At 46.5% G+C, this 15,939-nt stretch overlaps 1 protein-coding gene across 2 annotated transcripts in view; it reads right to left on the reverse strand.

Annotated features, from left to right (window-relative positions):
- FKBP9 (FKBP prolyl isomerase 9) overlaps positions 1–14,647 on the reverse strand; it is a 51,671-nt gene extending 37,024 nt beyond the window's left edge. Inside the window, exon 1 of one of the 2 annotated variants that reach the window (XM_030796332.1) lies at positions 14,261–14,647. In XM_030796332.1, coding sequence (XP_030652192.1) covers positions 14,261–14,481 — 221 coding nt within the window. In that variant the 5' untranslated portion in view covers positions 14,482–14,647. Of the gene's footprint in view, positions 1–7,455; positions 7,476–14,260 lie in introns of those variants that run through there. The other variant, XM_030796333.1, reaches the window with a different exon arrangement.
- Between the last annotated feature and the right edge of the window lie 1,292 nt (positions 14,648–15,939).

Consider the following 15,939-nt stretch of genomic DNA (forward strand, 5'->3'; position numbering starts at 1 on the left):
CACTTTTTCCTCTTTTTCCCTAATGAACAGTTTGGGCAAGCAACAGAGTCCACCTCACCACTCCCCTCAGGGCAGCTTCCTGAGACCTGGCCCTCTTCTCTTTCTCCTCCTAGTTTTACAGCCTATTTTAATAAGTTTCTTTTCTTCAAGGTCAGTGAACAGGAAGCAAGATTTCACGTACAGGCCAACAAGTCAGAGGACAAAAGCACATGGCCAGTTTTGTGGCCAAGTCAGCTTTACACCTCCACCCTCTACCTCCGGGGCCCCAATCCCCACCCCCTGGAATGCCCGCTCTTGAATTACACTTGGCTGGGGACTCACCCTGCCACTAAGCCATCATCAGATTGGCAGATTTATTATAATAATGGGCCAGAAAGCAAGACCTCAAAGACTCCCTAGCACAGAACACACACACAAGCAGCAACAATGCACCGGCAAGAAACTACTTTAAAAATATTTTTTTCATTCGCAGAACCCGAATATACTTCCCAAATTTAACAAAACTTTTTAATACTAACTACCATTTACAGAGTATCTATTATTTGTTGGGCACAGTAGCAAACTAAGCTCTTCAATATATACTACACCATTTAATCCTCATACAATACTTTAAGGTGGGTGCTATGATACTCAGGCTCTTTGGAGGTTACAAAATTTCCCAAGCTTATGAAATTAAACATGAGGAGGGAAAAAAGCAAGAATCTAGGACCATCTGAATCTCACACTCCAGGGTCAGGGCCTCCCTAGAGGTGTACAGACACAGTTGTTGCCCAGCTTGGGCAACATTGTGAAATCCCATCTCTACTAAAAATACAAAAAATTAGCTGAGCATGGTGGTATGCGCATGTGGTCCCAGCTACTTGGGACACTGAGGTGGGAGAATCGCTTGAACCTGGGAGGCAGAGGCTGCAGTGAGCCAAGATCATACCCTGGCACTCCATCCTGGGTGACAGAGTGAGATCCTGGAAAGAAAGAAAGGAAAGAAAGGAAAGAAAGAAAGGAAGAAAGGAAGAAAGAAACAGTTGTTGCCTCACAGTGTTAACTTCTTCATTTGATGTTGCCTAAGCACTGTGAACAATTAAGCACCAAAGTGCTAAAAACCAAAAAACCTTTCTGAAAGAAAATGTATAATTTATACATTAATAATGTATACATTTATATAAAAGGCTAACAATGCAAGACCAGTCTTATCTACTGCTTAAAATTCTGACCATCTGGAAAAATAAAGTTGTTCTGAACAAATTTATTCTGATCAGCACAACTGGCACAAACTCATGGGCAGCATCAAGCCCAGAACTGGTCATGAAAATTACTTCTGCACACTCTGGAGTAAGCATTTATACAACCTGTCCTGGGATCTGGCTTATTTACACCTTTTACAGGCATCTCATTCAGGGGCCTGCAGGAAACAGATGACACACCCAAACGAAGCTGTTCCAGGAAAGTTTAATAATGGGGTTGTGCACAGCTGAGATCATAATCAATAGTGAAAAACTGAAAGGCTTTCCCCTGTGATTGGGAACAAGGAAAAGATGCTTGCTTTCAACACTTCTATTCAGCATGGTCCTGGAACTCCTAGCTAGAGCAATTAAGCAAGAAAAAGAAATACATGGCACAGAAATTGGAAAGGAAGAAGTAAAAATATCTCTTTTAACAGACGAAATAGCTTTATATATAGAAAACCCTATAAGAGTCCATAAAAAAAGCTGTTAAAACTAATAAACATTGGACTTGATGGTTCTGTGGGGAAAGAAAAAACAACTAATAAACAAATTTGGCAAAGTTGCAGGATACAAAATCAACACTCCAAAATCAGTTGCATTTCTATACACTAATAATGAACAATCTTAAAAAAGGAAATGAACAAAATAATTCTATTCACAATAGCATCAAGAAGAATGGAATACTTAGGATTAAACCTAACCAAGGAGGCAAAAGACTACAATGGAAACTAGAAAAACATTCTGAAAGAAATTAAAGAGGGCCAGGCGCAGTGGCTCATGCATGTAATCTCTGCACTTTGGGAGGCCAAGGCGGGCGGATCACCTGGGGTCAGGAGTTTGAGACCAGCCTGGCCAACATGGTGAAATCTGTCTCTACTAAAAATACAAAAATTAGCCAGGCATGGTGGCATATGCCTGTAATCCCAGCTACTTGGGAGGCTGAGACAGGAGAATCGCTTGAACCTGGGAGGTGGAGATTGTGGTGAGCCAAGATTGCACCACTTCGCTCCAGTCTAGGCAACAGAGTGAGACTCTGTCTCTAAAAAAAGAAGGAAAGAAAGAAATTAAAGAGGACACAAATAAATGGAAAGATATTTTCTTGTTCATGGACAGGAAGACTTAATATGGCTAAGATGTCCACACTAACCAAAGCAATCTATTGATTCAATGCAATTCCTACCAAAATCCTGATGGCATTTTTTGCAGAAATAGAAAAAAAAAACAAAAAACTAAACTAAACTAAAATTCATATGGAATTTTTTTTTTTTTTTTTTTTTTTTTTTTTTGAGATAGAGTCTCACTCTGTCGCCCAGGCTAGAGTGCAGTGGTGCAATCTCGGCTCACTGCAACTTCCACCTCCCGGGTTCAAGCAATTCTGCCTCCGCTTCCTGAGTAGCTGGGATTACAGGGGCCCGCCACCATGCCCGGCTAATTTTTGTATTTTTAGTAGAGACAGGGTTTCACCATGTTGGCCAGGCTGGTCTTGAACTCCTAACCTCAGGTGATCAGACTGCCTCGGCCTCCCAAAGTGCTGGGATTACAGGTGACAGCCACGGTGCCTGGCCTTGGAATCTTGAAGGACTCTAAAGAGCCAAAACAATCCTGAGAAAGAAGAACAAAGCTGGAGGCCTCACACTTCCTGATTTTGAAACATATTATGAAGCTATCGTAATCAAGGCAGCATGGTACTGGCCCAAATACAGACACATAGACCAATAGATCAAAATAGCCCAGAAATAAACTTTTGCCTATATGGTCAAATGATCTTTGACAAGGGCTAAGGCTACACAGTGGGTAAAGGACGGTCTCTTCAATAAATGGTGCTGGGAAAATTAGATCTCCACATGCAAAAGAATGAAGTTGGAGATTTTTACTTTATACCATAGGAAACAATCAATTAAAAATGGATTAAATGCATAAATATAAGATCCAAAACTATAAAACTAGGAAAAAAACACAAGGGAAAAGCATCATGACATTGGATTGGATATGACACCAAAAGCACAGGTAACAAAAACAAAAACAGACAAAGGGGACTTTGTCAAACTTTAAAACTCTCAGCAGCAAAGAAAACAATCAACAGAGTAAAAAGGCAACCTAAAAAATGGGAGAAAATGTTTGCAAACCTCATATATGATAAGGGATTAATATCTAGAATATATAAAGAACTCCTAAAACTCAACAACCACAAAATAATCCAATTTTAAAATAAGCAAAGGGATTGAATGAATATTTCTCCAAAGAAGACATACAAATGGCCAACAAGCATATGAAAAGATGCTCCATATTACTAAACAGCAGAGAAATGCAAATCAAAAACCACAATGCAGGCCAGGCATGGTGGCTCACGCCTGTAATCCCAGCACTTTGGGAGACTGAGGTGGGTGGATCACCTGAGGTCAGGAGTTCAAGACCAGCCTGGCCAACATGGCAAAACCCCGTCTCTACTAAAAATACAAAAATTAGCCAGGCATGGTGGCATATGCCTGTAGTCCCAGTTACTCGGGGGGCTGAGGCAGGAGAATCGCTTGAACCTAGGAGGCAGAGGTTGCAGTGAGCTAAGATCACGCCATTGCACTCCTGCCTGGGCGACAAAAGTGAAACTCTGTCTCAAAAAAAAAAAGAAAGAAAAAGAAAACCGCAATGCAATATTACCTCACACACACTTGTTAGAATAGCCACTATCAAAAAACTGGAAAATAAAAAGTGATGGAGAGGATATGGAGAAATCGGAATCTTTGTGCACTTTGATGGGAATGCAAAATGTTGTACTTGCTCTAGAAAATGGTCTGTAGGCTCCTCAAACAATTAAAAATAGAAGTACTGTATGATCTAGCAATCCTATCTCTTGGTGTATACCCAAAGGAACTGAAAACAGAATCAGGCCGGACACAGTGGCTCATGCCTGTAATACAAGGTTGAAGCTTGAGCCCAAGAGTTCAAGACCAGCCTAGGCTACCTGGTGAAACACCATCTTTACAAAAACACAAAAATTAGCCATGTGTGGTGGTGCATAGGTACTGTAGTCCCAGGTACTCGGGAGGTTGAAGTGACAGGATCGCTTGGGCTCAGGAGGTCAAGGCTGCAGTAAGCTGTGATCATGCCACTGCACTCGACCCTGGGCAACAGAACAAAAGACTCTGTCTAAGCTGGGCGCGGTGGCTCACGCCTGTAATCCCAACACTTTGGGAGGCTGAGGCGGGTGGATCACCTGAGGTCAGGAGTTAGAAACCAGCCTGACCAACATGGAGAAACCCTGTCTCTACTAAAAATACAAAAATCAGCTGGGCGTAGTGATGGGTGCCTGTAATCCCAGCTACTCAGGAGGCTGAGGCAGGAGAATCACTTGAACCTGGGAGGTGGAGGTTGTGATGAGCTGTGATCGCACTATTGCACTCCAGCCCAGGCAATAAGATCAAAACTCTATCTCAAAAAACAAAACAAAACAAAAAAACCACTCTGTCTAAACTAAAACAAAAACAAGACAACAACAACTCAGATATTTGCACACACATGTTCAACTCAGCAAGATTTACAATAGCTAAAAGCTAGAAGCAATCTAAATGTCCATAGACAAATAAATTGATAAAAAAATATGTGGCATATACACACAATGAAATATTATTCAGCCTTAAAAAGGAAGGAAATCCTATCACATGCTGCGATATGGATGAACCTTCAGGACATTACGTAAAGTGAAACAAGCCAGCCACAGAAAGACAAATACTGCATGATTCCATGAATTATATGAGGTATCTAAAGTAGTCAAAATCATAGAAACAGAAAGTGGAATGTTGTTATCAGGGGACAAGGAAGAGGGAAAAATGCAGAGAAGTTGTTCAATGGGCATAAAGTCTCAATTTTGCAAGATGGAAAAATTCTAGAGATATATTGCACAACAGTGTGAATATAGCTAACACTATTATACAGTTCAAAATGGTTATGATGGTAAACTTTATGGTTTTTTTAAAGTAATAACAAAGTGGGTGTGTGCAAAGGTGTGTACAGAACACAGCAAAACACAAGGGATAGTACCTCTGTGGCTGGGTAGGGAATGCTGCTATCACACCTGAGCTTGAATGACAGAGACAGAGAGGGCAGCTAGGGGCTACCTGACAGGAACTGGGCCCTTTAGTTTAGGGCCACAATCCATGGTGACCCTACAGACAGGAAGCCAGAGGAATAAATACCTTCACCTCACTCTCTTCCCTCCCTTTGAATATCTGATGCCTGATAGGGTTTGGATCTGTGTCCATGCCAAATCTCATGTTGAAATGTAATCCCCAGTGTTGGAGGTGGGGCCTGGTGGCAGGGCTTAGCGCCATCCCCTTGGTGATGAATGAGTTCACAGATCTGCTTGTTTAAAAGTGGGTGGCACCTCCCAACCTCTCTCTCTTGCTCCTGCTCTTGCCATGTGAGATGTCTGCTCCCCTTTTCCCTTCCACCATGACTCTAAATCTCCTGAGGTCCTCACCAGAAGCTGACGACAGCATGCTATGCTTCCTGTGCAGCCTGCAGAACTGTAAGCCAATTAAACCTCTTTTCTTATAAATTACCCAGCCTTGAGTATTTCTTTCCAGTGATGCAGGAATGGCCTATCACAATGTCTGATTGGCTGAACCCAACCAAAGCCAGAAGACAAAGGGTCATTAATGCAACCCATACTATGCACATGTAGTCCGTATGTGTCAGCCTCCCAGAGCAAAAAGCAAATGGAACAGGTGAAGGGTGGACCTAGAAAGGCAAATGGAAACCACCTAGCACATCCAACACCCTCCTTTCCTCTCCACCAGCTTATTTTTGTCCCCTTCCATCACTGCCCCAGGGGGGTGATGGGAAAGTTGTCTGTAGCACCCTCTGATGATGTTCTTTACAATTATTAACCCAAGGGCCACTAAGACAAGAGACATCATAGTCAACACACTAAACTGCCTACACAAAAGCTCACATTATATTGGCAACACGTTACTTGAGATAAATAACTATCCTCATGTCTATATATTTTTTTTTTTTTTTTTGAGATGGCGTCTCACTGTCACCCAGGCTGGAGTGCAGTGGCACGATCTTGGCTCACTACAACCTCTGCCTCTCATGTTCAAGCAATTCTCCTGCCTCAGCCTCCCTAGAAGCTGGGATTACAGGCACACGCTACCACGCCCAGCTAATTTTTGTATTTTTAGTAAAGATTCGGTTTCACCATGTTGGCCAGGCTGGTCTTGAACTCCTGACCTCAGGTGATCCACCTGCGTTGGCCTCCCAAAGTGCTGGGATTAGAAGCATGAGCCACCACGCCCAGCCCCCCATGGCTATATATATGTATATATATATATATATATATATATATATATTTTTTTTTTTTTTTTTTTTGAGATGGAATCTCGCTCTGTCACCCAGGCTGGAGTGCAGTGGCATGATCTCGGTTCACTGCAACCTCCACCTCCCAGGTTCAAGCAATTTTCCTGTCTCAGCCTCCTGAGTAGCTGGGATTACAGGCGCACGCCACCACGCCTAACTAATTTTTGCATTTTTAGTAGAGATGGGGTTTCACCATGTTGGTCAGGCTGACTTGAACTCCTGACCTCATGATCCACCTGCCTCGGCCTCCCAGCGTGCTGGGATCACAGGCATGAGCCACCGTGCCTGGCCCCCATGGCTATATTCTTAAGGCATAATGGGGCTTCTAAATGTATGTTTAAATCTGCAATAAGAACGAACTTTTAAAAGGACAAATGACAGGCTGGGCACGGTGGCTCAATCGGTAATCCCAGCACTTTGGGAGGCTGAGGCGGGTGGATCACTTGAGCTCAGGAGTTAGAGACCAGCCTGGGCAACATGGCAAAACCTTGTCTCTACCAAAAATACAAAAATTAGCCAGGTGTGGTAGCACACACCTGCGATCCTAGCTACTGGGGTGGCTGAGGCATGAGAATTGCTTGAACCCAGGAGGCAGAGGTTGCAGTGAGCACCACTGCACTCCAGCCTGGGAAACAGTGAGACCCTGTCTCAAAAAGAAAGAAAAAAAAAAAAAAACTGCCATATTTTGAGAACCCCTAACAGAAGGGAAGCAAAGTAAGGAAGAACAAGTCCACTGAGCCCGGGAACTACCCTTTGGGGGCCTCAAAGTTGGTCCTGTCTCACTTGGGCCAACTCAGATGGCTGACTCACAGGGGACCTGCTTGATGTTTGGACTGTGGTCCTGCCACCGCCCTTCACGAATGGGACTGAAACTCACCTCCCCACTGGCCGCCTAGCTTCCAGCTGAGACTCACCCCCTCTGCTGGCTGAGTTTCACCACTGAGACTGGATCTTACTGCAGACTTGAAAGCAGGGAGGCAGAGTCTGGCTTTTCGGCCTCCCACCTCCCTCTCCACACATTCACTCCCAAAGCGGACTCTGGGCTTTCTAGAGCCTTTGCACAAGACTATTTCCCTCAAACAACCATCTCTCCCAGTAGCTAATGAGACATGCCAGGGAGAAAAGAAAAGCAGTTAATGAACCGGCAAACTACCCAGACGGGAAAGTGTGAGAACGCTGCAGAGGAGGAAGGTTAGAGGAGGTGAGGGAAGAGAGAGGGAGCAGGCGGGAACAGAGGAGAAATGAGGGAGAACGCCTCCATTCACAGCTCCTCAGAGAATCAGACCCTGAAACATGAGCTGTTGGCTTGGATGGGCTTTGACCCATTAAAACATCATTAAATGAAAAACTTTGCAAAGCAAAGCAAAATCCATTGCTGTTATGGATTTTTGTTTTTAAGCAACCGCACAAATTAAAATGTCAGATCCCTATAGATGATTCCCATCTTTCACAGGGCTTAGCCCAGTAAAATACCATACAGCCAAATTAAGTTGTTAATATAAATGTGTAATTGCTCGCAATGACCCACAAATGAAAATTCAAAGCCCTGCTAATAAGTCTTCACCAGGGGTGCTTGGCCAGCTGCCAATGGCCTCAGGAGACCGCAGTGAGAAGTGGCTAGGATCTTCCCCTAGTTAGCAGAAACGCACAGGGCTAACGCACGATAGCAGCCTCCCTTTCAGCACTCCCCTTCTCCACAGAAAGAGCTGCGATGTGGAGTCACACTCTAAACAACTCCTAAGTTAGCATGTCCTGACCTGGCCAGTCGCTCTGACACCACTGCCTGTCAGGCCCCCCTGACTCCATCTTGGCTGCTGCCCAGCCCACTGGCTCTTCCCTGAGGACCAGTCCTGCTGAAAGGGTGAGCCAGGGCCCCCACTTAGGACCATGTGACTTAACACCCAATAGGGTGGACACCTGCCCCAAGCAGGACCCATCAGATTATTTCCTGGAAACCTAGAAGTGAGAAAGTCCAGTTTGTCGGCGTTGGTGCTGGATCCCAGAGGTCATGTGTGCAGCATGGGGAGCTTACTGGAGCACTCTCTTTCTAGTGGGAGAGAATGAAGCCCCGTTTGCAACCTCTTGGGGAGAGGCAGAAAGTCACCTCAGTCCATGATTCTGGACCCTCACAAGGAATTGGAGATCCTTCCAATAAATTCCCACTCCTTTCTGCTTAAGTCTGCAGGAACAGGCTTGTGTTTGCCCCAACCCTGACTTGAGGGCAGGGACTTTTGTCAGCTTTATCCTCTGCTGTATCCCAGTACCTGGAATGTTAGAAGCTGGATGAATCCCTGTGTAAAAGGAAGCCCCAATGAGGCTGATCTCTAGAATTTCTACTTACACTATCAGTCCATCCACTGAGCACCTCAATCCCCTTACTCCTCTGAACAAAAACCTTCCCTTCACAAGATTCTGAACAGAAGCATATATTCAGGGCAATTTGAATCTATGGGATGAAAAAAAAAATACCAAAGTCCACAACACCCAGCCCAGCCACCCAGGCATCCCATGGACTGGTTCTCCCACACCCTTCCAGTGCCAGGTCCCCTGCCTCCTGACCTAAATATTGGGGCCTCTCACTGTTCCTTGAGCATGCACTGTTCAGGCCCAGACCCTGGTCCACACCACCCACTCTCTTAAACACACTCCCCGCTTCAAGGAATGAAATCCCATCCATGCTCAAGGCCCAACTCAAGCATCAGCTCCTCCTCAAAGCCTCTCCTATGGCTTCAGCAAGAAGAAATCCTTCCCTCCCTGGAATGGGTAGAGGTATCTATGCATACTACTCACAAGGCACTCACTGCATGCTGTCTGCTTTGTGTGAGGCATCAGAGCATCCAGTCCAGAATCTGGAGGTCAGTTATATTAACTGGGTGGCCACTGTCCTCTCACCTTTCTGGGCCTGTTGCCCCATCCTCCCAACCCTCACTCCTACTGCTTTTTCTCCATAGCCCTCACCAACTTCTACTTTGCCATATAACTTAAGAGTATGTCTGTCCTCTCACTAGTATGTAAGCTCCATGAGGGCAGAGATTTCTGTTTCATTCACTGTTACATCCTTAGCACCTCCAAGAGTTGGTACTCAGTAAATATTTGTTGGATGAATAAATGAATTCTAGCCTGGCCAAGATGGCGAAACCCGATCTCTACTAAACATACAAAAATTAGCCGGGTGTGGTGTTGCACGCCTGTAATCCCAGCTACTTAGGAGGCTGAGGCACAAGAATTGCTTGAACCCAGGAAGCAGAGGCTGCAGTGATGTGAGACTGCATCACTGCACTCCAGCCTGGGCAGCAGAGTGAGAAGGTGTCTCAAAAAAAAAAAAAATGGAATGAATAAATGAATAAATGAATGAATATATGAAATGAAGTTGATCCCTGTTAATGAGTTCATGATTCTTTTATTTAGTTAGTTAGTTTTTGAGACGGAGTTTAGCTCTTGTTGCCCAGGCTATAGTGCAATGGTGCGATCTCGGCTCACCGCAACCTCCACCTCCCAGGTTCAAGCAATTCTCCTGCCTCAGCCTCTCAAGTAGCTGGGATTACAGGCATGCGCCACCACAACTGGCTAATTTTTTGTATTTTTAGTAGAGACAGAGTTTCTCCATGTTGGTCAGGCTGGTCTCAAACTCCCTCAGGTGACCTGCCCGCCTCGGCCTCCCAAAGTGCTGGGATTAGAGGTGTGAGCCACCACGCCCGGCCGAGTCTGTGATTCTTTTAGAGCAGTGGTCCCTAAACTTTTTGGCCCCAAGGACCAGTTTCATGAAAGGAATTCACTTTTTCCATGACCGGGGTGGGGGGACGGTTTTGGGATTATTCAGATACATTACATTTATTGTGCACTTTATTTCCATTATTATTATGCCGTAATATATAATGAAATAATTATACAACTCACCATAGTGTAGAATCAGTGGGAGCCCTGAGCTTGTTTTCCTGCAACTAGATGGCCCCATCTGGGGGCTATGGGAGACAGTGACAGATCAGCAGGCATTAGATTCTCATAAGGGGCATGCAACCTAGATCCCTCCCATGTGCAGTTCACGATAGGGTTCATGTGCCTATGAGAATCTAATGCCCCTGCTGATCTGACAGAGGGCCGAGGTCAGGCGGTGATGTGAGCAGTGGGGAGAGACTATAAATACAGATGAAACTTTGCTTGCTCACCTGCTGCTCACCTCCGGCTGTGCAGCCCAGTTCCTAACAGGCCACAGACCACAACAGGTCCATGGCCCAGGCGTTAGGGACCCCTGTTTTATTTATTTATTTACTTATTTATTTATTTTTGTAAATTGATATCCCATTTCAGTACTCCTGTTTTAGAGCAATGGTTCTCAAGGTGTGGTCCTCAGACCAGTAGCATCAGCTGGGAACTTATCAGAAAAGCAAATTCCTAGGCCCTATCCCAGAGCTACTGAATCGGAAACCGTATAACAAGCTCTCTACGTGATTCAGAAGTATATGCAGTTTAAACACTACTGTGCTAGAGCATCTAGAACTCTGTATACCCAAAAAGGTATGTGGTAGGCACATAATAATATTTATCAAAAGACAAGCCTGGACCTTGGGGTCTGCAGACACACCCCTGAGCTCCTCCCTGGTGAATTTTAGTCATCCTTGGGTCTTATCCCTGCCATCCCAGGATTCCATCCTAACCTCCCCCACACACAGACACACAAACATATAGTTAAGCCTTCTCTGTGCTTTCATAGCTACTTACCTTTCTTCTATCATATACGCGGGTGGACTACAGAGCATAGATTATGGCCATGAACTACCTGGGTTCGAATCTCCACTCAACCACTTAGTAGTTAGGTTCCTTGGGCAAATCATTTGAACTTTCTGAGCCTCAGTTTCTTCATTTGTAATGAGGTACCTACCTCACTGTCTTGTGAAGTTAAACAAATTCTTCTAAGATTAAATGAGTTAACATATGTGAAGGCACATGGTAAGAACTATGCGTGAACTCTATGAGAGACAGAGTGTGCGCCATTGTCTTACTGTACTTATCACACTATGTTGTAATAGCCTAGGCTGTAAGTGGTAGGGATGGGGAAGAGACATACTAGACTAGGACTAGTCTCTGTCTTGAGGGATAGACACTGCAAAATGTTTGATGAATGGATGGTAGATCCTCCATGCTCTTTCAACTGCCCTACACTGCCTCGCAGTGGCTGCCAGCCCTAGAGATGTTCTAGATAGTAGGACAACTTGTTCTACTGGAATTAATTACCATCAACTCAAGCAGGAAATTCTTCCCTATGAAAGAAGCACATGAAAGAACATACACAAATGGTCAACAAGCACATGATGCTCAACATCGTTAGCCATTAGAGAAATACAGATCAAAACCACAATGAGATATCATTTCACACCCACTAAATGGTTATAACCAAAGACACAGGCCGGGCGCGGTGGCTCACGCCTGTAATCCCAGCACTTTGGGAGGCCGAGGTGGGCAGATCACCTGAGGTCAGAGTTCGAGACCAGCCTGGCTAACATGGTGAAACCCCGTCTCTACTAAAAATACAAAAATTAGCCAGGCGTGGTGGCAGGCACCTGTAATCCCAGCTACTCAGGAGGCTGAGACAAGAGAATTGCTTGAACCCGGGAGGCAGGGAGGTTGCAGTGAGCTGTGATCGCACCATTGCACTCCAGCCTGGGTGACAAGAGCGAAATTCCGTCTCAAAAAAAAAAAAAGACAAGTAGAAGTGTTGTTGAGACTGTGGAGAACTATGAACCTTCATACACTGCTGGTGGGAATGTAAAATGGCGCAGCCATTGTGGGGAAACGGGTTGGCTATTCTTCAAAACGTTTATAACATAGGTGCCACAGGACGCAGCAATTCCAACTCCTAGGTATACATCCAAAAAAAAGGAAAAGGCACATCCACACAAAACCTTGCACATGAATGTTCATAACATCATCATTCGTGATAGCCAAAAAGTGTAAGCAATCCAAATGTCCATCAACTAATGAATGGACACAATGGAATATTACATATACAGCCACAAAAAGGAATGAAGTACTGATATAGCTTACAACGTAAATGAACCATGAAAGAAGCCAATTATACAAAGCACCTCAAATTATATGATTCCATTTATACAAAATGTCCAGAAGAGGCAAATCCATAGAGACATAAAGTGGATTCATGGTTGAAAGGGACTGGAGGGCAGTCTAACTGGGGTTGGGGGAGTGAGTGATAATGGGTCCAGCGTTTCTTTTTTTGGGGTGATGAAAATGTTCCAGAATTAGCTAGATGTGATGTTTGCACAACTCTGTGAATATACTAAAAAACACTGAATTGCACACACCAAATGGGCAAATTGTATGGCATTATATTTCAATAAAGCTTTTTTTTTTTTAAAGCAACTAAAATAGTAGTAAGAACGACCATTTCTAAGCGCTTGCTAGTGCCACATACTATGCTGAACAGCTTTTGTATATTCATTGTCTGGAACTTCAAAAAAGTCAAGAGTCTACAAAATATTCATAATGACCCTAGGCCTTGGGGCACATAGCAGGGACTCAACAAATAGCTCTCTCTGCCTGATCTAGTGATTCACGAAGGGAAGTGCTGGCACAGACCAGGGTTTGTAACAAAAGCATTGGGGAGGAGTAGCCTGGTGCTGGACGAAGAGAGGCCTGTTAACCCCGAACCTAAACTGGAGGGAAACTGGAGAGCGGTGCTGTGATCCTGAGGCAGAGCTGAGAGAAGGAGTTCTGGACCTGGCATAGGGCCTGGTGCAAAGCGGAGTGAAGGTCCTGGACTACCTCCTGCCCAAGAGAGGTGTTGTGTTGTGTTTTGTTTTGTGATGGGATCTCTCTCTGTCTCCTAGGCTGGAGTGCAGTGGCATGATCATAGCTCACAGCAGCCCCAAACTCCTGGGCTCAAGCGATCCTCCCGCCTCGGCCTCCCAAAGTGCTGGGACTACAGGCACGAGCCACCACGCCCAGCCCCAAGAGAGGTTTTTGTATGGCAGGAAAGGAAGGGCAGTGGTAGTTGCGCACACAGACTCTGGAGTTGGATTAAACAATCTGACTCCATTGTTTAAATACGTTTCTTAGCCTCAGTTGCTTGTTACCTTACTGATAAAATGAGGGTAGTGATAGTACCTACCTCACAAGACTGCTGTACAATTAAATGAGTTCACTACAATATGGAAAGTACTTAGAACTACACCTACACATTGTTAACAGCTCATTGTATGTTTGGGGCTGCTAGCCTCTTCATCATCGTTCTGTGTGAGAAGCACCATCTGAATAGATTCCCAACGGAGCAGAGGGAAGGAACAGGAAAGGGAGAAGAGAGGCAGGCACGAACATCCACTCTTGGGGGTCCAGTTGTGCAACGTGGCCCCCACTTACACTGATTATTTTACACTGATTTTGCGTGTGTCCATGCGCTGGGAGGAAAGGGAGGGCGTGGTCTGCCCCCACCCCGCTGCTCCAAGGTCCTCCAAGGGTCCAGTCCCCGGCTGGCGGCCTAGGGCACGTGAGGGCCGGGAGGCTCACCCACGGCGGAGGGTCTAGGGTCCGGGAGGATCTGGGCAGCGGAAGAAGGGAGGAGCGCGGATGCACGGGGCGGAGCTAGGGGAGGTCCGGCAGGAGGGAAAGGCCTGTCCGGAGAGAGGGACGCGCATCCGCTGAGGCCGCGCCGGGCGCCAAGGGCGCGGTACCTGGAGTCGAACTTCTGGCCGTCGGGGAACGTCCCCACGTAGTGGTAGCGCACGAAGTCGCCGCTGCGCACGGTGCGCGGGCACTCGTCGGGCACGAAGCGCCGCTCGATCTGCAGCTCCGCGTCAGAGCCCAGGCCCGCCACGGGCGCTGCCTGCCCGGTCACCCAGAGCAGCAGCAGGAGCAGCGGTGGCGGTGGGGGCCTCCAGCCCTGGAACGCCATCGGGGCGGCGAGGAGAGTGGCGCGGACGCAGCGCGGATCTCGGGCGGCACGGGTCGGCCTGGACGTGCGGCTGCGTTTGCAAACGTGGAACGGTCTCCTGGCCCTACCCGGGCTGCAGCCACCACCCCCTCTCCCCCGCCCCCCGGCCGCAGCTCGAGGGGAGGAGCCCAGCCTGGCCGCGCGCCGAGGGCGGGCCTGCTGCGCCCTGCCCCGCCCGGCCTTGGGAATGTGCGTGCCGGAGCGGGGAGGGGGGCTGGGAACTCCAGTGGGGACCCAGTCTGGGCCTAGGGAGGGCGTGTCCCCGAGCGAGACACTGGGATCTCCGGACAAGGCTTTGGCCCAAAGTCGGAAGAGAAAAGCGCGTACTGCCCAAGCCCACCCGCTGGTCTCCGCCCCTCCCTGGAGACACCGGGTTTGGTGCCGTGAGGGGCTCCTACGTGGCCGTGGATCCAATTTCCCCCTGCTGCTTTGGAGAGGGAGGGAAAATTAGATTTTATTTTTTTAAACTTAGTTACAAGGGTATGGACTACCTTGAAAGAGACTGAAACCATCCTTCAGGATTTTTTTTTTTTTTTTTTTTTTTTTGTACTACTTAAAGGAAAAGGGAGGCCGGGCGCCGTGGTTCACGCCTGTAATCCCAACGCTTTGGGAGGCCGAGGCAGGCGGATCACGAGGTCAGGAGATGGAGACCATCCTGGCCAACATAATGAAACCCCGTCTATACTAAAAATACAAAAAAATTAGCCAGGCGTGGTTGCGCGTGCCTGTAGTCCCAGCTACTCGGGAGGCTGAGGCAGGAGAATCGCTTGAACCCGGGAGGCAGAGGTTGCAGCGAGCCGAGATCGCGCCACTGCACACCAGCCCTGGCGATAGTACGAGACTCTGTCTCCAAAAAAAGAAAAGGGAGGCATGTATTGCGAGAGGCTCCCGTGACAGTTGTCTAGGCAAAAGTTTTAAGGCACCGTGAGGGTCCCCCAAGCCATCAGTGGCCTCACTGTGAGCTGATACTTGCAGACATCCCACAAGCTCCCATATACGAGCCTATGCCAGGGAGGACTTCATCATAGAGACCCAGATGCCACAGGAATCCATTAATCAGATGCACTTGGAATTGGAATTGGCTGTTATAATTTATTAAAATTTTGGAATAATGAAAGCAAATCACAATTCTGATACCAAAACCTGGCAAAGAGAGCAACAAAAAAGAAAAATAAAACTGAAAACACAGGGCACGATCTAACTCATAAATATAAATGCAAAAATACTGAATAAAACTTGATAAAATTGGATTCAACAGTATATTAGGCCAGGCGCAGTGGCTCACACCTATAACCCCAGCACTTTGGGAGGCCGAGGTCGTTGGATCACCTGAAGTCAGGAGTTCAAGACCAGCCTGGCCAACATGGTGAAACCCTGTCTCTACTAAAAATACAAAAATTAGCAGGGTGTGGTGGCACG

The sequence above is a fragment of the Nomascus leucogenys genome, chromosome 17, assembly GCF_006542625.1.
Source record: "Nomascus leucogenys isolate Asia chromosome 17, Asia_NLE_v1, whole genome shotgun sequence".
Lineage (NCBI taxonomy): Eukaryota > Metazoa > Chordata > Mammalia > Primates > Hylobatidae > Nomascus > Nomascus leucogenys.